We start from the raw sequence: 25,882 nt of genomic DNA, 5'->3' as shown, positions 1-25,882 counted from the left end.
GGACTAGCTGACGTTTTACCTAAGACAATCTGCCTCGCGATATACGCAGCTGACATCTGCCTTCGGACTCCTGCAGTTACTCGGCTTCAGGTGCGTGCGCGTTTGCAACGGGCAGCAACCTTGATAACAGCATAACTTCAAGCACAAGGCTTGACTTTATCAAGCGAGGAATGTGCGTTGGTTGCATTCACAAGAAAACTTATGACACCATACCCAGTCTGTATTAATGGACACGCCTACGGAAAGACCCATCAATTTTTAGGTGTAATAATCGACCGCAATCTTTCCTGGAGCCCTCATTGCACGTACCTGAAGAAAAAGCTGTCGTCGATTGTCCAGGTACTGAGATTCATGTGCGGGAAAACATGGGGCACATCTGTACGCTCCATGATTCAGTTGTAGAGAGCTATATTTCTAGGATACCTACGCTACAGCCTACCAGTGTTGTCGAATACGTGCAAGTCAAATGTTCGCTCGTTGAAGAGCTTACAGGGCCAAGCATTGCGCACTTCCTTAGGACTTCCTCGCGGCGCCTCAGCACCTGCAACAATCGTCCTCGCCAAAGATCATCCTATCAAAACATACGTTGCAGTGGATTGTCTCAGGGCACATATCCGTCATCTTTCCAGCGTCCCCGATCATCACTTGGCGTTCTTGCCTTCGCAGAGACCTCGTTTCACGTTTTCTGAAGTTATCGTCAGCAATACAGATTGCCTTCCATCAGGATACACCCCAGCAGCACGGCCTTCATTCCCCTTCTGGTGCCTGCAACAGCCTCAAGTGCGCCTAAGTATTCCGGGAGTAAAGAAGAAGGCCAATCACCCAAGAATAGCTCTAAAACAGATGACGCTGCTATTAATGAATGAGACCTACTGGGACGGAATACACATCTATACCGATAGTTCCGTCTCATCTACCAGTTCTGCAGGTGCCGTTGTCATTCCGGCTACGAAAACCACACTCAAGTTCAAACTGTCACACGTGACAACATCAACAGGGGCAGAGCTTGATGCCCTGCGTGCTGCTGTACAATAGCTTTTGCAAGAGACACCGTAGAAATGGGCCATCTTTTGTGATTCTAAGGCAGAACTTCAGAGTCTGCATTTTGCCATTTATCACAGGACTCATCAGCATCTGGTATATGAGACAAGAGAAGACCACCATCAAGCTATCGCTAAAAGGCATGAAATTATATTTCAGTGGTGTGAGGCTTGGGCTGGACACAGGAAGATTCACATAGTAGGGAACGGTTTAATGCTGGCTTAAGGTTACACACACATCGCACCGACTGAACAGTGGCTACCGGGACATACCAGCATTGCTGGTAATGACCTCGCCGAAGAAGCCGCCCGGTCTGCTCATCTGGAAAGCCGACCAGTCCCAATCCCCTTATCCAGGACCGACGCTGCAGGAAAACTTCATATCGTGGCTAAAGCTATCACATACAAATATTTGTCTTCTCTTAACCTCCCGAAGTGTCATCCCCACAAAATTGACCCATCCTTGAAGCTACAAGTGCCATCAAACATTTCCCGTTCTCAGGCGACAGTCTTGTGACGCCTCTGGCTCGGGGTGGCATTTACAAAGGCCTACTCGTTCCGCATTAGAGTTGGGGATACGCCAAAGGCGACTCTTGTGGAACTAGAGAAACAATTGAACATGTCTTATGTCTCTGTCCCCAGTTCGACGTCGAGCGTGAAGCTCTCCGGATAGCATTGAACCGGCTGGACTCTCGACCATTTTTTGAAATGAAGATCCTTAGACCATGGCCGTATGCGTCGATGGCACAGAAAGCCACGAAAGCCTTGTTGCACTACCCCAAGTCGACAGGTCTTGGCGACCGTCTGCAGACTGCGTGCGAAGTTTCAAATGTGCGTGAAACTGTGCTCTCTCTATTTCTTTCTCTCTCTTTTCATCCCTATACCCCCTTTCCCCAGTGCAGGGTAGCAAACTGGACGTGCGTCGGGTTAACCTTCCTGCCTTTCCTCTCTTCTATTACTCTCTCTCTCTCTCTCTATAATTTAGGCAGTAATTTATTAAAGTTGATCGCATATTGTGTATGTGATGTGCAATGTATTTGGAAGCGCGAAGCTGTGATGTAAGTTTTATAATTGCGGCAGTTGGTGCGGACTGTAAAGTCACATTGTACAATTTTAGTTTTATTGTCTTCAGTCAATACAACTCAAATATGATCTGAAACACGGGCAAAAATAGGAATACCTTTGTTTCAACGCGAACTCGCTAGCAATTTGGAGCATCACTCTGCCCTTTAGAATTCCCTAAATAACAAACAAAAAACTTTGAAATTATGCGAAAACATACGGTAAGTAGCCGGGTTTTCATAGCCTGCTGCAAATGGTTTTCTAATGGTCAATAATGGCAAAGTCACAAAGGCGCAGAGTACTACGTCTCGCTACTAGACCAAAGTATAACGGCAGTATGCCTAAATTTCATTGACTTGCCACTAGACACGCAACCGCATTTGATATGGCTGTAGATTTAAAAAGCCGTACCTGACCTAAAGCGCCCATACAGTGGGTTTTAAAATTTCCAATACTTCGTCCGTCGAGTTACAGGTGGTTTAAAGGTTGTTTGAAGAAGCCCGCTAATAAACGCAGGATCACCGCGCGACTGGCCACTCGAGGCACTTTGCAGGTATTCGCGGGCTTCTTTCACGCTCGGAAAAACAGCCTTATGTAGCACGTATTAGGCAATAGGAAGCTGTATCGTGAGTTATTCGTGTGGCTTTACAATTTTCTCATTGACATTTTTCATGTAAATATAACATTTGAGAAGTTGAATAATTATTTAAGACTAATTATGTAATTAGGCGGTAAAGTGACGGTAAAGAACATTGTCTTCGCTCCGTCCAGCTACCTGGCATTTGCATATTGTTAAAGTTTGGTGCAAGTAATGTGGGGCACAGCTTTACATAACAAAGTAGCTTGAAAATGTAGGACCGTGCAACCAGCCCTAGAACTAACAGTTAATGATCTTAGGTGAAGAGACAAGACGGTAGCTGCCTAAATTAGCGAGCAAACGGGAGTAGCCGTTGTTCTGATTGACAATAACAGGAACAAAGTGTGTTTTGCAGGCGATCTAATGCTTGGGCGAGGTTGCCAATGGCAGAATTGGGGCCAATGGAAAGAAAAGAAGTCCAGCACAGAAGACGACTAGATAGTGTATTGAAATCAAGAAATGTTGCATAGGTATACGAATGAAATCGCGGACGAAAGAGAGGTGTAAACTGAGATAGAAGGGAGAATCCTCGATCATGCAGTGGTCACAAAGTTCGCTAATAACGTTGAGAAATCAAACCTTTGTACTTCTTGAGCTCCGATTGTATGCACGAGGATTGATGCAAGCTTACTCAGGGTTAACTAGATCATCCAACTCGCTTGTTGTCAGAATGTGCACTCTGGTTGTCTAGAACTGACGCAGTGCCCGCAGGACTGCATGGGTCACTTCGAGGACACTTGCAGCGTAAATGTTACTCATCACCCTCGGAAACTTTGTGCCCACTGCAACCAACGTCTGGTTATTAGGTCGGGAAACATGCACCGGATTGTTTCTACTACCCCCCCCCCCCCCCCTAACCGCAGGCCACACCGCCAGCAAGTCATTCTGCAAGGTCTGCCGAGTGTATCGCGAGGTAACCAACAAAAATGAACGATAACCACATAAAGCCAAGAGATAACGAAGCCAAGGAAAAGCATCGGGGAAATTCAGTGTAGCTGAAATTGGAATGTAGAAAATAATCAAGAAACAGGGAATTGAAAGTCGCCGAAAAGATAACTTGTCGACGGCGGGAACCAAACCCGCAACCTCTTTTCGTGTATTCATTGCGAGGGTCTCAAATCTGGGAGCCTCGATGTCATTAGTTAGCATGCGAGGGTTTATTAGCCACGTGCCTGCTCTTCCAACATCACATGTTACGTGACGCCATCGGGCTAAAAAAGGATGTTCTACATCCGCCCACCATGGTTCTGAGTGGCGCTGGCTAACCCTCCAAGGTCTAGATCAAGTAAACAGAAATACCCAAGTTAGTGGACGAATTGATGGCCGTCGCCGTAGCACAATTGGTAGTGCAACGCAGGCGTAAAGCGGAGGTTGTGGGTTCGGCTCCCTTCGGCGACAAGTTACCTTTTCGTCCACTTTCATTTCCCTTTTCTTGATTATTTTCAACATTCGAATTTCAACTACACTTATTTCTCTGATGCTTTTCCTTGGCTTCATTGTCTGTTGGCTTTATGCGGTTATGATTAACAAAATCGAGCCCTTCGGTTTCCCTTGGTCTTTTCGTTAATACATAAACTAGCAGCTTGAAGAACGCAGCTGGTTACGGCCAACGAAAGTTGAATAAAAAGATAAATAAAGTTGTTACTACTACTGAATATAACGTGCGTATTGTAGGTCAGCGCTGAAAACCGTGGGGTTGCCACAAAAGACTGCTTCCGGAATGGAAAGAGCTCAGATTCGCTTACACTAGTGGAGCTGTGCGCCTTAAAGGCGAGATGAAAATATTTCGGTAATCATTGCAACGATCATAAATACGCTTCATAGTCAGAGAATGGATTTTAAAAGTTTGGAATCAAATGCAAGAAGATCGGTTACTCTGTTTCACTGCATTACTTACACCTAGGGCGCAGCTTAGGGTAAATGGAAATTATATATAACCTCGTCGACCTTTTTCGGTCGATGAGGTTATATCGTGGCATGTAGGTCGAGATACTGTGTTGTGGTGCAGTGGATTTCTTCCTGCTGTCGCATAGTAGGCAGTTAAGATACTGACTAGGCCATCACAACTGCACATAGCGACGCATCTGAGATAATTCTACTAACTTTAGCAAAATTGTCAGAGTGGCACTTTTGTCAGCGGCTGCTTTGGAGATTTCCATGAGCCGCCGTTCAACGACTTATTCTAATAGAACAACTAAGGCAGCAAAAACCTATGGTTGTTGGTGGCTTACTTGAAAATTGCCAATTTAGTGCTAAACTCAGTAAAAGCATACGAAGTTTGTTGCAGATTCGCGCTTCACACATCGGGAGAACGCATGCGTCAGAAAAGCACAAGTGTATTTGAATGCTTTTCAAGATTTATTCCACATATTGCATTTATGCCTCCGAAGAAAGTTTTGAAGGTGAAATCAAAGATTTATACGTCTCCGCCTGGTGGTAATAAGCTCGGATCTTTTCTTCCTGCAAAAAGAAAGGGAGAAGGGTTGACATAAGATTTCATTCGCATACACGCTAGGTTATTGCGGGTGAAGCTATCTATCATTGATCTGACAATGTTTCGCATCTTATCACGTTCTTAATAAAACAATGCCTGCTTGCAATATGGTACATCTGAAACACAATTAAAATATTCATTAGTGCACTTCTACCAATATTCCGTTGGTTTTCTATTAACAAGCGCAGATAAGGGTAAATCAAAAAAGGAAACGTTTTAAGTTGACACAGGCAGTAAGTCAGTGACTGCTAGAAATATATGCCTTGTCAGCATTGGAACCTGAAAATTTGACATAGAATGTGCCATCCGCTGCACGTTCACCTAATATACTCAAGGCATCAGTTACAATTGTGCCTAGCATATGCAGTGATAAATGGTGTTGACTCTGTAGCCTATATAATGGACGTAAAATGTACGGGTCCTCCTGCTCTTCTTGATGTTCATGGCAAGTATTTAAGCTGATCTTGCGCACCTTTGCACGACATGCACTTGCTATTTGCACGCAGGTAATACACCATTCTTCATCGTCTAGTCCCGAAATATGCTTTCATATGCAATACTCAATTTGTCAGGATCAGGAGCAGGTGCATTGGCAGTAAGACTGCGACCGATCCCTTTTAACCGGTCATGACAGATCAGAGAAAAACCTGACCTCGCTTGTTAGGATTGCAGAGGGAGTCGGATCGATAAATTACGTCGTAAAGGTGTGCGAGTATTCGATAATATTGATAAATGAATCAAATACTTCTCTGTAAGTTCGTTATTGGCGTTATTTCACTCTTATTGGGTTAGATCTTCAAATCTGCTATTTTCGCACCCTTTTATAAAGCAATAGCTTGCGCTGAGCATAGTGAACTAGTAAGCACAGAAGTGCATGCTTTGTTAACTTGTTATTCGTTAGCATAACACAGCGAGAAATGGTTGTTCTAAGTACCTGGTTGCACCGCTGTGGATAGGATACTCAATGCAAATCAATGTACAAAAAGTGTCCTCTCGCCACTAGTCGCGCTGTTCAACGTACATCACCATTCGGCGACTTCATCACCGCTGCAAAGGTCATCGTTGTAAAGTGGGGCGCCGACGCCACAATTCTTCATGAACTCATCCACGCATTTTTGGGGCACCGAATCTTTGGCTGTTTCTACCGTCCACAAGATGCATTCTGAAAGAGAAAGCAGTTTTGGGTTGTCTGTTTCCAATTTGACCGAATGAATGTCAAGAACATTAGGCGAAAAACATTCAATCATATATAAGCCAAAATTTCTGGGAAGAAAATGCTTTAGGTTCCTGGTATGTGATGGCAGATTTCAACGATTTCTAGTCATATTACGTACCCATTTTGCACAAGTAGCTGTCTTGGCGGCACATCGCGATGTTGTCAGCGCCATTCATCCCATTCGCATATAGAGTCTCGAAAAACTATCAAAGAAATATAGTGAGACGACAGAGTCCGTCATAACTAGCACAGAGTTGAACGCCAGATTTTCATGTAAAAGATGCAGTGCCCAAACAATTATGCCTTTTGCCACAGCGTCATTTGCACGTTGCCGCATTTCTGTGACTCGTTGCTTTGTGGCTACGCTTTCTCCATATACGTATAGGTACGGGCTCTGATAGAGTGGTCGAAACCATTCTTCGTTAATTATGCGATGCTTAGCAACTGGCGCTTCTCGAAACTTCTCTGACGCCGAAAAGCAGTCATTTTACCGTTACAGGTAACTTCCAAACGGTTCCAGTTTACACATGGGAAGCCTAAAATTGATGTGGGAAAATGACTTCAGAACTATTGAGTTGCAGAGCGGACAGGGAAAAAAGGACACGAAAAATCAGAAACGCGCTACGTGTGCGTATTCGTTCGCTCTACGATTCGCTCGTTGCAAGATGAACGACCAAAGCCCGCATTGACACTCTCATTTACTTATGAACAAGGGCCATCGTGATAGACACGGTTGAACGTTAAAGGACAAAGGCACGGCTGGTTTTCACAGTGTCTTTTATGTATGCTGACTTAATGCTCTTTCTGAGGCGTTCGTATTTCTCGCTGCATTTATTCAGGATCCCCATGGCTTTTGCCATATGCGAGCGATTCCACTTGCGTTGCGAATTTGACGTTCCTGCAGCAGATGGTGGTCGCTCGACTACACCTTCGGCGTCTGCGGGCGTTTCATTGTCGAAGGAAATGATGATGCTGAGCGACATGGGATGGTTACTTGGTTCTCCTGTACATTAAGGGCACGTTAGCCGAGTATCCTGTATATACGATGGTATAGTTTGGTCCATGAACAGCGCTATTGACCTGGATCTTAGGAGTATATCAATGACAGCGCCATGCTGGCTTATGAAGTCCGTGCCGAGGATTACACCCCGCGAGAAATATTACAGGATTACGAACTGCACCGGGAGTGCCTGGTTTTGAATCATGATTCTTGCAGTTTGATGTTTATCGCTAATTTTGACTATGCATGGTTATCATGGCGCGTGAGAAAAAGTCCAGAGTATGCACGCCTGATCAGGCTCCTGGCGCCACGAGCCCAGCGGAAAGCAGTGAACAAAGGGAGATGGCGGATCCTAACGCTCCTAAAGAGATAACAATCTTGATGTGCACATTCCCGCCAGCGTTACTAGGTGACCTCCAGCGGTCCGAATTTCTGGAGTTTCCATTGCAGTCTGCCTTTTATCCACTTGGCGGCGAACGATCCACTGATGACGTAGTAGTTGGGCCCTGTGTCGGTCGAAACGGCCACTGTATTGCCGTAGAGAGGCACGTCGAGGCCTTCTATTCATTCTATCTTTTTTTGCTTGAATTGTGGCGAATCGCAGCTGTGTTGCATTGTCATGCTGCTGTTACGTGGAGTAGTCTTCTGGCGCTCTTTTCTTGGCTTTGAGGCTTTGTATCGATGGCAGTGTGCCATAGGTATATCGCCGACATGGTTCTTGTAGCGTCTTTGTCAGCGGCGGGGGTCTTCGCCATTTCTACAAACAGCAACTGCCCCTCCATCGGCTGATGCACTCATGTTTTCCGGATGAGGGCTAGTGGATTTTCAAGGCCTAATACAAATGTAGTGTTGCAATAGTTACAAGCAGCACGAAGTAAATGCAGGGATAAGTAGAGAAAAGGACAAGACAAGGGCTGCAGCGCTTCGCCTTGTCTGTTTCTCTGCATCTTTGGTTTCTCGCGCTACGTGTAACTTTCCTAACCGTTAATGTATACCAACTCTTTCAACTTTCGGTATAGCTGGCAATGCGTCGAGAGATGACGGCCTGGAGACGGCGAAGGCAAAGGTCGTGAAGCTTTTCACAGAGCAGCTGCGAGGTAGTCGGTGATATGACCTGGTCATTCGCCTTGTTCTGGACACGATGAGTCGATGGCAAAGCCTCGTGCTCTCACCTTGAGGCATAGGCATTGACTGCATAGGTGGCCCGCTTTTCCGCTGTGACAGCACAGCGGCCCGTGATCTGGGGTCTTCCATACTTCAGTCTTGCTAGAGGTTTCGCGCGGGTTGACAGGTGAAGAGGTTGGCTGAGTACGCAGCCAGCGACGGAATGGCAAAGTTGGGGGCACTGATGCTTGAGGGGAGGGTGAACGGAATGGCTAGCGGCAGTGGCGTATCATATTACTTCCGGCTAAGGTTGCCTTGGGTCAGGAACTCCTAATGACGGCTGGAGTTCTTCGTGGACGATGCTCGGCAATTTAAGCTGCTTGAGGCAGCGACGAAGGGGGCCTCTTACGGACGTCTTTTCGCACAATGGTCTCCTTGATCTCTCGAGGCTCATCGGAGCATGCTGCTTCCGCTTCGTAATACGGTGTAAGCATTTCATGGATGCATTGATTGGTGGACTTGTGCAGCGCCTTTTCTGTGGCTTTGGCTTGCGAGAAAAATTCCTCGGCAGTTTGAGTGAGCTGCAAATAGTAAAGGCGAGAGCTTCTTTTTCACACTGCGCTTCATAAAGTTAACCATCTGCACTTCTAACGTATCGGGGTTGGCGTTTCGAAATATGCGACTCGTTTCTTACGGGGAAATTGTGATGTTCGGATTAGTCATTAGCAGCTGCACCCAGGCTTCCTTCCGAGTTTTGGCCCCTTTCTAGACACGGCATTCGCGAATGTTCCTAGGAATGTGCTGCTGAAGCCGGTGCAGCATCTTTATCATATCTGTTGACTCCCTTTGAACATCTTCTTTTCTCTTAACAATGCCGTACTATTCCGTATCGTCTTAAACTTCTAGTCCTGGAGACGTTTGAGCGGCGCATGTAATCGCTGCAAATTCAACGAAGTCGTTTACATGACGCAGACAAAGACCCCTTGCGAGAATGTTGGTGTAGCTTGAGCCTACACAAAATGCCATAGGCCCCATATAGACATTCTCATCGTTTGAGGATAAAAGGGCGCTCGGTGAGCCTGTCCTGCTCTCTGGATAGTCGAAGAATACATGACGCTGCTTGCATGCCTTGACGTCATCTGCTGCGGAGCGATTTGAGCATATTTTAGCTCATCCTTCGTGAAATATGTGTGATGTCAGTTCATACGAAGTCATCGAATAACCATTGTGTATCCCTTCGATGCAGCGGTAACTACATTACTCAGAAATTGTTCTTACTTGGCGTAAGAAGCGAAACACAAGGAAACACAACAGCCAGCCTAATGCAGCCCGGAAGCATCTAGGAGCCAATCGTTATCAAATATTTTCTTCAGCAACCGGCATCGTTCTCACCTATTTCAAATCTAGCAGACCTGAAATCACTATGCTATGACTACGCTAGCCTCCTGTATGGGTACGATGGTGTTGCTCTACACAGATGTCACTGCATTTGGGAGACCAGCAAGGATACATAGAAGCTTTGTGCTTCGACATTGCCTTTTAGACCTGTAAAGCTGTGATATCCAAAGAGGATCGTTTCAAAAGAATCCGACGGCTAATTGTGACAACACAGTTTCCGTAAAATGGTGAGTGCCTCGGAGAGGACAGGACGAACAAGACCGAACCCCCAAAAAATCGGTTTTCATCCTCTCTTTTCGCTACTAAAAAATACAGCTGCTGATACCGCAATAACACCTCGTATGGTCGTGCCACGGTAACATGGGCTATATGAAACAAGTATCAATACCACCTTCCCTCCCCCCAATCACTAGTGTAATACTAAGCGCAATACAATCATGAATGTATACCAACTATCCCCGTTCATTGCTTTACTAAATATCGATAACCCAGAATCTACCACAGCTTCGAACGCTCGCACAGTCCTCCGTCCTTCGCACCTCCACTGAAGAAGACTGATTCACACTGTACGGTATGCTATTATTGCTATCCTAAACTATTTCAATTTTGCGCGGAATCTTCGTACAACAAACGACGTAGTCGCGCAATGTATGTACAAATAACAATTGGAGCGCTTGTCAAAGTAATCAGCACAACTTATTCCGCAGCAGAACAGGTACCCACGCTGTTAGGATCCTCATATGTTTCGTAACTACTCACTCCTGCTAAACACAGCGTACAACTACAGTGAGAATGCTGCAGTAATGTCACATTCGGGAAACGCACTTTCACTAATACCAACTGAATCTCTGAGGCTGATTTTAGGCCCGAACACGCGCTCACACATCACGCGGTCTGCTCCGTCCGCCTCAACTCCAGCAGAAACTCTGGCCATGCTGACTTAAATATGTGGCGTAAAGAAATAAATAAAAAATTCACCCACGATTACGATATTCCCTAATGCGAATTTCGAGTGCAGCAGTTTAGGTGTTTTGAATTCGCGATATATTATGTTAAAGAATTTGATTCTGAACGATAGGGTGGTCTCTGCGGCGGCGGTGAGCCTCGGCTCAGGCAGTTCGTTTAGCAGCAGCGCCTGACGAAGCATTTCCACCGATTGCGTCGCTCATTGTTCAGAAAGCGTGAACACGGGAACGCGTGGTTCGCTCGCAGCGCATTCTCTATCGGCTGCGGCGCCGCAGGCGAAGTAGCGCGTGTGCAGTTGGTCCGAAGCCCACGCCGGCGCTTTGTTTCCGCGCTGGCAGCATGCCTGCTCGCCGCACACACTCCACTTTCCTCCTCACCCTTTCGCCATACCATCCTCGGCTTTCCGCCTCCTGGTAGCGGTGCGCCCTCCTCTCCGCTTTCCACCTCGCTTCTTCATCTCCCCGCGGCGCTTCGTGTTCCCGTTCATCTTTCTCTGAGCTCGTTCGCTCGGTTACGCCGCCGACGACGCATGCCGCAGGAACGAGCGCTTAAGAGCTGCGCTTTAATAAAGAAATTAGCTTGATTATCTTACCTGTTCAATTAGGCATTTTGATTTCTCGTTATGAATCGCTGCCTCATCGAGTAACTACGTAGGGGTTGAAATTGCCACAGGCAATTTTTTAAAACCATATCGATCGTATGTGTCGGCGATATCGGACGTGCCACTTATAATAATGGGAGTAGATACGTTTTTTAGGTGATCTGTATCAGCCAAAATTGAAATATTGTATATGGGGCATATGTTATTTTTTGATCGGGAAGGTTTTGTCTGTTCATTCACTGTCCACCACATCAAATTTCCAACTTTCTGCGAACTTTTTCTGTTGTTTGCATTCACGAGCTATTCTGCTTCAGACATTAAAGCCTAAGCAGTCTGCCACAAAATGCAATGTTTTTTTTTTCAGTGTACTCACGGCGTCCGTCGTAGGGGATGTCGAGGATAGCGCAGTTCTCGTAGTCGGTGTAATAAAACTTCGCCTCCTCAGAGGATGCGTCGTCTGGAGAAAAGAAGACCCGTAGTGTGGATGCATTCCATTAAAATGCAAGCACCCGTTATATTCAGCGCTCAATAACACTCGATGCAATCTGTTGGCTCACGCAGGCAAAAGCTTCATACAATAGTTCCAGTCGACAATTGAATTTCTATATTTAGGAGCTAGTTGGTGTAGTAAAATGTAAATTACGCTTGTGATCATACTTTTAGGTATGCCACAAGAAACCCTAGTGTGTTAAACATGATCGGCCGCCCATCAACGGCGGTGTCTGTTTCAGCCGCGGTGCTAGTTCCGGATGTCGTTTCACACTATCGAAATAATAATGGCCAGTGATAAGACTGCAAAGAAAGAAGCAGGGGTGACTCGGTATACCAAGTAAGAAGACAAAAATGAATACAAAATTCAATCCGAAGCAAATAGCGAAAAAAAATAGGAAGGTTCCAGTCATTAACATGTTTGTTTTTTCTAGAGGTAATCAGTATTCATGACCTTTGAGCAATTTATGTACTACAATTACTACCAAAAAACAAATTCTCGGGTTTTGCGAGCCCATACCACGATCTTATTTTGAGGCACGCCAATTGCCAGATTGTTCTGACTACCTGGGGGTATCTAACGTACACCTAAGCCTATGTACATCAGTGTTTCTGCGTGTCACCTCCATCGAAAAGTGGCCTCCGCGGCCGGTGTTGAACCCAAGACCTCGAGATTAGCAGCACAAGCCATAGCCACTATGCTACCACGGGAGGTAGCTTTGCTATTCGCTAATATATTAGTGCGTACGTTTTTAGTCCGACCGGACACCTTTGGAAAAACCCGTCAACCATAGCAGGTGAAGAAGATGAAATGAAACAATGACAAAACGTAAATGTTAATATAGTAACGTGTCAGCTCCAACTTGGCGCTTCTGCAACTTAGGGTTGAGAATACAGGCGTGTGCATTGATATTGTTATTTCATCTGTTCGTTTTATATCATATATGTTCACCTTTCCTTGATATATACAAGTTCTGTAGTTCTGCTACGCAATAAGGTGAAATGAATTTAAGAAAACAATTGTCATCTACGTAATGCAAAACATACTTGGTTTGGAAGAGAATTGTTCTTATAATAAAGAGTCACAGGCCTGCGCGGCACATGCAGCACATTCACAGCCAAAGAATTTCACAGCGTTCCCACTGCACACGACTCGACGTCTATTGGCGCAGTCGTAAAGTCTATGCACGGTGTAGATTGGATTCCGCCCAGCATCGAAGAAATTATACGAATCATTTTTTTTTGTTATTATGCAGCGGCGCATGTCCAGAGGCAATCACCTGTTGATGATGACGATGCCGATAAACCTCAGTCATGCCTTGCGCCCATTAAGGAGTATAGGCCAGGAATCGGGCGGCAGATGGTAGCTAATGGAAATTCTTATACGAAACCTAAAGGTGTGAACGACGTTTATGAAAGAGAGGCGCACACGCACTGACACAAACCCAGCGACAGAAGTGGTTATCAGAGAGGCTCATTGAACAGCAGCACAAACCTAATGCCTGTGCTTCAAGTCAGCGTGAAGAGATTCATTGAAGAGCGGTGTATACCCAATCCGCAGTGATCCACGTAGCAGTCAAAGCAGTTCGTTGAAGAGCAGGACATAGGTTCACAGCGGCACATACAGAGTGACCCAAGTGGCCCGACGGATGCTTTCAAATTCACTGCCCTCAGCGCAGCAGCCGGAAAAACTACAAATTCTTTCATGGGCTACCCAGAGACCCAGGTTTGGCTGAAAATTGCTACAGATATAACTCGACAGACAGACAGACAGACAGACAGACAGACAGACAGACAGCCAGAAGACAGACAGACAGACAGACGGACGGAACGGACGGACGACGGACGGACGGAGGGACAGACAGACAGACAGACAGACAGGACAGACAGACAGACAGACAGACAGACAGACAGACAGACAGACAGACAGACAGACAGACAGACAGACAGACAGACAGACAGACAGACAGACAGACAGACAGACAGACAGACAGACAGACAGACAGACAGACAGACAGACAGACAGACAGACAGACAGACAGACAGACAGACAGACAGACAGACAGACAGACAGACAGACAGACAGACAGACAGACAGACAGGACAGACAGACAGACAGACAGACAGACAGACAGACAGACAGACAGACAGGACAGACAGACAGACAGACAGACAGACAGACAGACAGACAGACAGACAGACAGACAGACAGACAGGACAGACAGACAGACAGACAGACAGACAGACAGACAGACAGACAGACAGACAGACAGACAGACAGACAGACAGACAGACAGACAGACAGACAGACAGACAGACAGACAGACAGACAGACAGACAGACAGACAGACAGACAGACAGACAGACAGACAGACAGACAGACAGACAGACAGACAGACAGACAGACAGACAGACAGACAGACAGACAGACAGACAGACAGACAGACAGACAGACAGACAGACAGACAGACAGACAGACAGACAGACAGACAGACAGACAGACAGACAGACAGACAGACAGACAGACAGACCGATAGATAGACAGACAGATATATAGATAGATAGATAGATAGATAGATAGATAGATAGACATATAGATAGATAGATAGCCCCCGGCAGACAGTCAGACATACAGATAGACAGACAGACGGATAGATAGATAGATAGATAGATAGATAGATAGATAGATAGATAGATAGATAGCCCCCGGAAAGTGCCTATAGTATGCTAAAATATCTATGGAGCCACTGTGCTCTTACCTGAGTTCACTGTGAATCGGAATGTATCAGGGCTTTTTCCTTCGAATACGTAGAAGCTAACCGTTCGTCTGCAAAACAAAATTACCAGGCGAAATAAATGTACGTTAACATTGTGAAACAAAATAGTGTTGAACGCAAGAAAAATTTTAAATATTTTATTTTAATAGCAGAATATTTGCTTCTAAGACATATTTTCGTAATACCTCCTCCAATCCTGTTAAAATGGAATTCTAGCTTCATTGCGCACAATGTTTGAATTAGATGGCGGAGAAGATTATAGAGGAAACTTCTTCAAACGAACTTAGGCAATCGGAAGGTACGTTTTAAGAATGCCGCTATTATCGTATGCAACATTATTCCTTTCAAACACGAATTATGATCGACTGTTGATACGTGTGAAACATACATAATTTTATGCCAGGGTGCTTATAAACTCCACTGAAAGCAAATCAAGGTGATAGAATGACTATTTGTGCATTTTATGATGATTCATCGTAATTACAGAGTAACTAAATATTTGAAGATTCGAAAGTCAGTCATGCTACGTTTCTTCGCAAAAAAAGATTGAATCAAGTGCTCGAATTGCATGGAACAGTTATTTATTGGCCACAATCATTTAGAGAAAACAAAAATATTTCTAGGTGGCTACCGACATGCTCTCGTGAAACGCCACGCAAGGCGGTATTCTGTAACGATACACATCCCTCAGAAGTAAAATGGAAGTAATATAGGTTACCATAATGATCAATTAACCCTAAACCTAATTTATGTGCTCTATTCTTTGCTACCACCACACAGAAATGGCAAAAATAGGTTGCGTCTACAAATGTGCACGCCGTGTGTGAAGGGGTTATACAGATCGAAAACGTAACTATTGCTTGCACTAACAGTAAATACATTTGTTTCACCAAAGTTGGTAGCAAGTGTCATCGCCGATTTACATCATCGTGGACTCACAATGTGCAGATGATGGCATTACCATTCTCCGGAAAGTGGCTGTGTTAATTATAATGTTTTTTTTCTAGATGTAGTAAGATACACGGCTGACTCAGGAAACAGAGGAACGAAGATACGTAGATTTCTTTGCACTCCGGATTCTGTTATAGTGGATTCGGTTAAGCAAACATTATATGGCGCAGAAATTAACTTTTTATATGCATGTTCGTACACGGAGAAAGATCAACTCACTTCGATATCCCACCATGCCCTCCGAAAAACCAAATGTATTCCCCCTTCTTTTCTTCGGGCGCAAGCCACGCTCTCCACGTGGTCAGGCATTCGTATATCGTGTCATTGTCCTGGTCAGAGACGGCGACAGCGAATGGGAAGGTTTCGAAGATCTGCGTACAAGACCATGACACACGCATGTGGGTTACATATTCTAGAAAGTTGGCATGAACCGATTTATTTTGCGATAGGTTAATAAATGTGCTTACCACGCAAAATCTAGGACAAGTACACACAAGGGGATATTTTTCGTTTCGCGCATTGGCATGTTTACGTTCTCCATGTCTATACCACCTTGGTATTGAATAAGTGAACACCGCATGGGAAACTGACGGGCTCCATTTTTTCCCAGCTTTGCATCCATGTAAAGCAAACAAAGCGATCATGGCTAGCTGGTGATCTTGCCCGTACTCCACCAAAAGCAGCACAATAAAATCGATTTTCGATCCGGACCATAGTCACAGGCGCGCTCCTGTCCGCTTAACCCGACGTGTAAACGCAGCCATTGATAATTATGGCATATTCCTATATTTTCTGCTTTGTGCAAGACAGCTGACAACCACAACTGGATTGTCCACAATGGTCAACGGGTTCACCGTATGATACAAGTATATAGAAGCGTTTCCAACACAATCAGTGGAGGAAAAGTGAAGTTCATGTTATCGTAATCAGTATTTATTTTATTCTTTAGTGGAACATGCAGTAGTGAAAGTGCTTTTCCCGTCACTACCTCGGATATTGAAGAACCTGCTTAGACAGTTATCGGCGACTAAGGACCGCTAAGAACTAAATTTTCTCTATCTCACTACCCCAGAGAGACAAACATCAAGGTTGAGCAAAATGTATTTTTGGATTCCTGGCTACGTATTAGCCACGGTACGCATACCATAGTAAAATAAAGGCTCTTCGGCACACTATGCGGCAAGTAATTGCGTCAATAGTTACCTTGAAACTGTCTGGAACATCGCTGGTTTCCTGGGCTGAGGCAAGATACAGCTGCAAAGTAATCACGAGAGCAACCAGAAAGCAAATGTGCTTCATCTTGTTTTAGCAAGTAGGGGCCTACTGAAGGTACCCTCCAACTGAGCGTCACTTATATTCTCCCCGTTCTGGCCTGAAGATATGCAGAGGTCAAGGTTTATTGACTGTGTATGCACAAAATTCCAGTTGTGATTGACATTCAGGTAATTAGAGTCCTTGCATCAAAGGAAACGTATTTGTCGTGTTATCAACGATTCCAATGTGCATTTGTAATAAGGTGAGCCGTGAAACATTTTTGCATACTGTCACGTCGGTTGCACAGGTCCCATTGTAACGTACTTTGAAAGAAATGCGGCAAAGAAAATGCCTAAATGCTGAAGCACTATGAGAAAGTGCTGTCTTTATGTATGCGCGATGCAAACCTTATTGTGACAGATTAAAATTGGTTGTATGAGGACAAATATACTACCTGTGTCTATCAGAACACTTTGCGTGCTGCTAGAAATCAACCGTTTTATTTAACTTAACGGAAGCTTCAAACACTATTAAACTATTGCTTCAGTACCCGAAGACTTGCTGATTGATGAGAAAAAGAGGTTATTCGAGTGATCTAGCCAGCCCTGCCACACAACCTATTTACCTACGACAGCTCACTTATTCGCATGTCACCTTCGCCCAGAATACCACGCTCTTCACAGTTGACTGCTCAGATATAGAATGGGGCCCATTATAGCCGTTATAAGATAGCTATCGTCCGCTGCGCCGACATTGCTGCAAGCAAGTGTACATGACATGTAAAAGTATGCTCATTTGAGCGACCACAGAAAGATAACCTCACCTCAATAAAAGTTCAAGCGAGGAATTTCATTAGAGGCTAGGTGAATGACTTCACGTGAGCGACATGTGCGCAGAGGTAAACCAATAGACAGCGCAAGAAATTCACGCAACAAAAAGCAGCTGTTGCAATATATCTCTGGCAAACGTTTCTTCATCTTCTGGCTCATTGCCGGTTTAGACATGAGCGAGCAGTGGGGGAGGCTGAATGAGGTGAAGAAGAGGAAGTCAAACGATGGAGTAGATCAAGTGTAGGGACGTACAAATAAGACGCAGTGTTCTTAACTGTGCTTGGTGGTTCCACACATGAATATAAAGGCACGCGTCGCTTGCTCAACCTGAGTTTTATTTTATTATACCAGATGACTATGGTATTAACAATTGCGTGTACAAGCTCTGTTTGCTAAATTTCCGAACACTTTAATTCTCGTCTTCTAGATTGTGCTATTATTACAACGAAGCTCTCTATAGCTATGAGATGGGGTAATCCCACGAAATTCATACATTAAAAAGCAGTAGTTGTAATACATGAATGCCAAGGCATGCGTCGCTTGCTTAGTGTGAGTTTTGTTTTATTATACCAGAGGACTATGGTATTAACAATTGCGTGTACAAGATATGTTTGCTAAATTTCAAAATACTTTAATCTAGAGTGTGCTATTATTACAGCGAAGCTGCCTATGGCTATGAGATGGGTTGTGGCTCGAGTGTCGTCATCTTCTTCAACAGCTCATTCATTGGCGCCCCTTGTGCCACTGTTCACGCGTTCGTCGTCGTCGTTTTCTTACACAGCTGGCCCCGTGGCCGCTCTTCATTCCAGAGTAGAATTTCACTGCTCTTCTGTCCTAGACGACACTGGAGCCGTGGTCGCGCTCGCATCGGTTCTAGCGTTGCACAATTTTTTCTAGTGTTTTTTTTTCACCTAGTGCTCACGAACTGTTGTTCTTTTCGGATCCGTGAAGAGATCAGGATTCTATCTATACAATATTTAACCACAGGGAGTGATTTTCCGCCAATTATTGGTCATTTTCTTCTCCTCGCTAACCCTAACTAGTGGCTCGGGAGACAGCGCTTACGCTAGGATTACTTGTGTCTGCAGCCGGCCCTGTACGCTTAATTTCTTACGCAAGATGCTGTATCACGTGGATGGGGACAATGTCTCCCCGGAAGAGGTTATTCAAGATCAAGGTTGGCGGTCTGCGGGGGTCAGAAGAGTGGGAGCCTGAACGTGCACGGCTGACTCTAGTGCGCCATCGCCACAGCCGGGCGCGCGCCGCGGCAAATCAGGTGGTGCTGCGTTGAAATCCAAGGTGCTACGAGCGAGAATGATGCCTTCACTTCCCCAAGATGATAACAAGATTGTGAACAGGCCGAGAGGTGGACTGGATATCTCCACGATTAGCGCGGTTACGGTGCCTGACGCAATACTCGCCGCCGCTGGCATCAGCCAGGAAGATCTATGCCGAGATACTCTAGGCCGTATTCTACAGCGAAATATTACGATTGCCTGTACTCCCAAGCGCGATAATGTGAGCCACTACGTCAGGATGAGGCAAATACTCATCTCGGGCAAGGAACATGAGCCCAGTTCCTACGAGACGGCTCTGCCCTCCACGTGCAAGGGGGTGATCCGCTTCAAGAGAGCCCTAACGTCATCGATGCCAAGATTGTCATCAGTGGCCTTAGCAGCATTCGACGGGCATCGTGTACCGAACCTTGTCAGGTATGGACCGTTGCTCATGCAGTGCTCGCTCTACCGCAAGCAAATCGACGTGTCGGCGCGATGGCCGCCTCGGCCATCGCGCCGACGTGCGCCCCACTCCCGGTGACGCGTTTTGCAGTGGCTCTAGTGCCCCTAGCCCCGATCAGCGTCTCCTCTATTTTTTTCAATGCCAGCGAGATGTGGCCAATCCAACAGTTCACCATCCTCTCCGATCACCCTTTCCCACTCTTCCCCATCGGCTAACACTCGCGCCTGCTTTACGGTCATGGGGGAGAGTACCCTCTGGGTGGCACCTCACGACGGAAATTGGAGGAAGTAATCCTGACAGACGCGTGAAACATCTACCGCATCTCCTCCGGAATGGCAGCGGCGCGAGCAGTGGCTCAAACGCACGCGTGACGCAAGCAGCCGTACCATCTGGGTAGCGTCACATCGAGGAAACTCACTGAACTAAGGCGGACCAACCACTCCCATTGTGGAGCGAGAGATTGCACCGGCATTGCAGAAGTAGAGGAAACACTTCCTGGATGAGCAGCATCAGTGTATCCCAAGTGTAAACTCTGTGGCAGGCCAGCATCTCACGGCTAGTAAGGAATGTGCTCAAAGGTTCAAGATCCCATACATTGTGCGTCGTCGTCGCAGTGAGCGCGTCAAGATGGCCGGTGCCGACACCGCGGACGAGTTCCAGGCTCCGTCCACCCTGGGTGCTCAGCGCAGAGGACGCTCTCACTCCAGGGGCCGCTCGAGAGGCCGTTCAAGATCGAGGGGCAGCCCCGCCTCCGGGGGACGTTCCGGCTCCCGCTCCAAGTCCGCAGGACACTATGGTTCTCGGCCTCGCCTCAGATCCAGACCAGGGCACGACACGTCGGGTCGGATCAGGTCCCGCTCGAACATGCCCACCGCCTTTAGAAGCAAGAAGAAGCCGACGCTCTCCTGGGTCGACAAGGCCCGAGGGGGAAGTGAGGCCCCCAGAGGCGACGACCTGCCTCACGATTCACCACGCCAACGAGCTCGATGAGTTGCCCCGCGTTAACGAGCAGTTGAGTAACGAAAACGCTGGGGTTAAGCAAGAAATGATCAGGGAAGCTGTGGAGATTGCGGAGATTAGGAAGCTCGCGCTTTCACTATCCCCGGAGCAACCCGCCTCGGTCGTAGTCCCGGTCACCATGTATACGTCCGAGGCATCCCATGGTTCTAGCGAGCCCAAGCGTCGAGCGGTAGAGACGAGACCAGAAGACGAGACTATAAGTTTACTCTCGGAACTCAAGAATGCCTTCGCCAACATGCAGGCTAGCTTAGCAAACGTCCAGGCAGCTATAGCGCACCTCAAAATGGGATTAGGTGCACTCAGTGACCACATCAGCAAATTGGAGGAGGTCGATGCCAGGAGCGAGCATGCATAGTGCGTCGAGGTCGATTCTTGAGCCTTGACATGCATAGTGCGGACGAGAACTTTAGCGTCTGGCATTGGAATGCGTGAGGTTGCCCACCAAGAAGCCACTTCTGCAGCAATATTTAAGAACCCTCGCAGCTACGCCCCTAATCATCGCTATTCAGGAAGTTGCATCAATTACCCCCATTAAACTCCCGGGTTATCTGGTAGTATCACACTGCGGAGGTAGGGAAGCTGGTACCCTCGTCAACAAAAGGTACGATTGTGCGAACATGTGCAAACGTTTGGCATAAGTGCAAGAAATACCACAGGCATAACCATTTCGCCATATGCTCTAAAGCATCCACGGAGGTTCATGAGCTCCTAGGCTGCGAAGACAATTTCGACATTCTGGACGTGTCGAATCTAGGGAAGAGTGAGTGAGTGAGTGTCAACTTTATTATTAGAAGGGGTAAGGGGTAAGGGAGGCTAATCTAAGTAGGCTGCCAAGCTGTGTTTCATTATGGCGTCTTCAGCTCGTGCCAGGACCCGTGTCTTTCTTCAATAAAATCACTACTACTGTCTAGATGTCTCGGTCGGTGCTGGAGAGAAGGGCCCCCAACGCTTAACCTTGCACTCGGCCGCGCAACGCTTGAAACCGCGAAGCTGGACGATCGTAGCCGAGCATGTTCCGGAATTGCATGCGAACTTTTCATCTTATTACTCATGATAATGATAATTTCTTTTCGCGCGTCTCGGACTTAGGGCCGTCACTGCACGTTGCATAGCGCAGCTTGCAACACCGATACCACGTTCCAATGCCGACACCGCGTTCCACGAGACTCGCTCCATGAATGCGTCTCTCCCTCTCTCATAGCGCGCAAAACCTCTTAACCTTGCCGAGCACGAGCATACGAACGCGCCAGCTGTGGACGAAGACGACGACGCTCAAACGCAATCGTATGGTTCGCATAAATGCATGTTCTGCAAGCGTGGCTCAAGCGAGAAGCCCAACGATCGCGTAGCCCGGCTCTCCTGTTACCACCGCCATGGCTGTCCAGAACCCGATGATCTTGCTTCTCGGCGTCTGCGCGGTGGTTTGTCAAGGAGCCGGAGACAGCGGGCAGCGCTATTTGTTAGATATTTGGTACTTGGGCAGCCTGAACTCTAGCTTGCACGGCATCCAAGGGACGGTCTATGCTGCCTCGGCGGAAACGCTGCTGCTGCGGGGCTTCAGCTACGACGGACGAGCACCGAGTACGTGAAACACCTGGCAGGCAACGTGTTGGCCTCACGTACTTCTATACCTTTTGCACTTCTACGCAAACGCACAATTAATAGCCTGATGGAAACGGTGTACGCAGAGTCCTGGAGAGTTATAACATGTAACAGTTGTAAGAATGTAACATTCGAAATTAACAGCGATTACACACGCATTCACGCATATGGTTCACCCTGCTGTACCATTCGTTCAACAGGCCGGCGATGACACATGGCTTCTTATCGGAAATAAAGCAAGACGTTATAAGGTTATAAAAAAGTATAGCCTGGCGGATACGACGCTCGCTTTGGGACCGGGGGTACGCGGGCTCGAATCGCGCCTCGGCAAGAAAGTTTATTTTATTTTCTTACTTTGTCGTTTCTTAATACGTACCACAAATTACGGCTGGCTTAAACAGCTTCGCTGTTTAAAAACCGTCGGCAGATCCTACGCCCTTTGGGAATCGATGTTATGCGAAGCAGAGTGCGGGGAGCCGACCAAGTTAACGGAACGACCATGACAGCCCCACGACGTGGGCGGCTGTTTCATGACTGTCACAGCTGTCACCGATTCGTCGTCGGCGCGAAGTCGATCGACGGAGTATACAAGCCGGTTGGTCGTTCCGTACTCGAGCGAACACAGTGAGAGAGTCAGAGTCGGGAGTAAACAAAAAAACAAGATATTTATCGGCTGATAAATATACACAAATAATGAAAATATATTAATAAAAAACACAAGACGGACTACACACCTGAACTAAATATAACACAATGACGAAGACAAATAAATAGGAGAAATTAACAGTAGATATAATGTGGCGAAGACGTGGTTCTTTAACCATGAGAGCGCCTAGCCCGATTGGTCGACCTTCCAGCACCAAGTCTGGAAGATTTTCGGGACGCCATCCATCCGTTCTGAAGTTTCAAAGCGGCAGCTCGATGCGCGCATGCAACAACCAGGGGAGATGTACACTTCGTACATTGAAGACGTCCTTTCCCTTTGCCGCCGCGTCGACGCGGCAATGAGCGAGACCGATCGCGTTCGACCACATTTTAAAAGGCATTGGACACGTTGCGTTTAACGCACTGGCAGTTAAAAACCCCACCACCGTAGACGAGCTGTCTTCCTTGGTTTACGCTGTACGCCCTGACCCTCCGACGCCACCAAATCCGCCAGCCACGTACGCCCAAGTTGCTCCCATGCAACCTTCCGTCGCTCAGCGTGCCCTTCCGGTTCCTCAGAACGACGTTACAGCGTACTAGAATTCTAGTACACTGTAACGACGTCGCAGCCTTTACACCCCGTGTACCTGTACGTGCATTCTACGCCCCCTGGCGCTCCTCCCGCGCAATCTGTTATTATTGTGGCATTCGAGGCCACATCTCGCGGTTTTGTCGAAAGCGCCAGCAGGACGAACGCCGCGGCTACGATGCTTACGAAAGGGATCCGATGTCCTTTCCGAGCCATACCCCGCCCTTCAGCACGTTCCTTCTCCCCACCCGTTCCACCCGACGTTCCTCGAAACTACCGTCCAGGACGCCGCCGCTCTCCTTCCCCTCTCCGACGCTCAACATCGCCACTCCAGCCAGTCACCCACAGCGACTACCGCTCGGAAAACTAGATGGTGCAGTTTTTAGAGGGAAAGCTGCATCGCTCGGACAAACAACACCTCCTGAGAGCCCGGCCAATTTGTTATTAGTGCATGCTGAAGGTGTGCCTGTTCGAGCATTAGTTGATACGGTAGCCGCTATTTCGATTATTCATGCCGATTTGTGCTCTCGTCTACGCAAGGTCACTACACCTTACCATGGCACTCCTTTACTTAGCGCGAATAACCTTACGATACGGCCATCGGCAGTGTACCGTTCGAGTTTTTATTGATGGGATTCGGCACCATATTCCGTTCGCAGTGCTGACTTCCTGCGCTTATATGCTCTTTCTTGGTTGGGACTTTCTTTCTGCCGCTTCCGCTTTCATCTCTTGCCGACAATGCCTTGTCCAGAAGCGGGAGACCGATGACACCAATGAGGGGCCCAAGTCCCGCCACCGTCTGCGAACCGTAGCCGATTGTGAGGTGCCACCTGGCCACGAGCAACTTCTTGTGATTGCTTCCGACGTAATTAACAATGGTGATGTTCTAGTCGCCCCATCATCCCGTTGCCTATCCAAAGGAATTGCACTAGCGTCGAGTCTCGTTCGATTAATCAGCGGCACGGCCCTTCTCACAGTACTCAACATCACAAATGAGCCGATTTTACTTCCCAAAGGTGCTGTCGTGGTTTGCGGTGTGGACACACAGCCTGTCTCGGTGATGGCTTCGAGTACTGGTACTGCAGAACCACGCCCACCTGCAGCTGCTGCTCCAGCTACTGCTCTTGCCAACGCAATCAGTACGGATCTGACTCCGCAGCAAGCACATCAACTACTGGCCTTGTTGTCGAAATATAAATCTTCCTTCGACGTACACTCACCTCTCTTGGGACAGACTTCAGCGGCTACTTATCGCATACACGCCGATGGAAGTTCTATTGTCCGCCGTCGACCATATCGCGTTTCTTCCGCCGAACGCGAGATAATCGACTAGCACGTTGCCGACATGCTCGAGCGAAACATCATCCGCCCCTCCGCCAGCCCTTGGTCGTCACCCGTCGTTTTGGGGCGCAAGAAAGATGGCTCAGTGTGATTTTGTGTTGATTACCGTGCCTTGAACAAAATAACCCGAAAAGTCCTATATCCTTTGCCCCGCATTGTCGAGGCCTTAGATTCATTGCAAGGCGCGGAATACTTTTCCAGTCTTGACTTACGCTCGGGTTATTGGCAAATTCCAATGCACGAGGCCGACAAGGAAAAAACTGCCTTTGCAACACCTGATGGACTGTAGGAATTTAACGTCATGCCTTTTGGCCTCTGCAATGCACCAGCAACCTTCGAACGAATGATGGAAAGTGGAAGTCTTGCTTGTGCTATCTTGACGACATAGTCATATTTTCTTCAACTTTCCAACTCCACTTGCAGCGCCTAGATGAAGTTCTGACGTGTCTCTCTGCTGCTGGCCTTCAACTGAATACCAAAAAGTGCCACTTTGCCAGCAGGACTATTAAAGTACTGGGCCACCTCGTAAGCAAAGACGGCATTCAGCCTGACCCCGAAAACATCACCGCCGTCCTCCGCTTTCCGAGGCCCCAACGCTCCAAAGAACTTCGCAGCTTTCTTGGCCTGGCTTCTTACTTCCGGCGCTTCATACGGGACTTCGCGACCATCGCGGCTCCGCTTCACCAATTCCTTCCATCAGGAGCTCCATACGTATGGTCAGACGAGTGCCAAGCGGCTTTTGATACTTTAAAGCGCGCCCTCACGTCTGAGCCAGTGCTTTCTCATTTCGATGAGTCCGCACCCACTCTACTCCATGCTGACGTCAGTGGCCATGGAATCGGCGCTGTTATTTTGCAACGACAACGTTTTGAGGAACGCGTGGTCGCATACGCAAGTCGGACGCTAACATCGGCCGAGAAAAATTATACAATCACTGAGCAGGAGTGTCTCGCCGTTGTTTGGGCCATCCAAAAATTCCGACCGTATTTACACGGCCGCCACTTTACGGTCGTGACTGACCACCACGCCTTATGCTGGTTGTTGACGCTAAATAATTTATTTGCCTGTCTAGGTCGCTGGATACTTCGTCTGCAAGAATATGACTTCGACGTCACGTACAAATCCG

General features: G+C 47.2%; 1 protein-coding gene across 5 annotated transcripts in view; it reads right to left on the bottom strand.

The window, feature by feature from the left end:
- Nucleotides 1–5,682: 5,682 nt before the first annotated feature.
- LOC119461699 (uncharacterized) overlaps nt 5,683–25,882 on the bottom strand; it is a 160,443-nt gene continuing 140,243 nt past the window's right edge. Inside the window, exons 1-5 of one of the 5 annotated variants that reach the window (XM_049671921.1) lie at nt 16,939–17,129; nt 15,955–16,106; nt 14,767–14,834; nt 11,892–11,975; nt 6,213–6,395 (exon numbers count right to left, since the gene is read on the bottom strand). In XM_049671921.1, the coding sequence (XP_049527878.1) occupies nt 6,256–6,395; nt 11,892–11,975; nt 14,767–14,834; nt 15,955–16,106; nt 16,939–17,034 (540 nt within the window). In that variant the 5' untranslated portion in view covers nt 17,035–17,129 and the 3' untranslated portion in view covers nt 6,213–6,255. Of the gene's footprint in view, nt 6,396–11,891; nt 11,976–14,766; nt 14,835–15,954; nt 16,107–16,938; nt 17,130–25,882 lie in introns of those variants that run through there. The other 4 variants (XR_007468235.1, XR_007468237.1, XR_007468236.1 and 1 more) reach the window with 4 other exon arrangements.

Source organism: Dermacentor silvarum, chromosome 8 (assembly GCF_013339745.2).
Source record: "Dermacentor silvarum isolate Dsil-2018 chromosome 8, BIME_Dsil_1.4, whole genome shotgun sequence".
NCBI classification, from domain to species: Eukaryota; Metazoa; Arthropoda; class Arachnida; order Ixodida; family Ixodidae; genus Dermacentor; species Dermacentor silvarum.
Note: the sequence above shows the minus strand (reverse complement) of the source record. Positions and strands in the feature narration are given on the sequence as shown.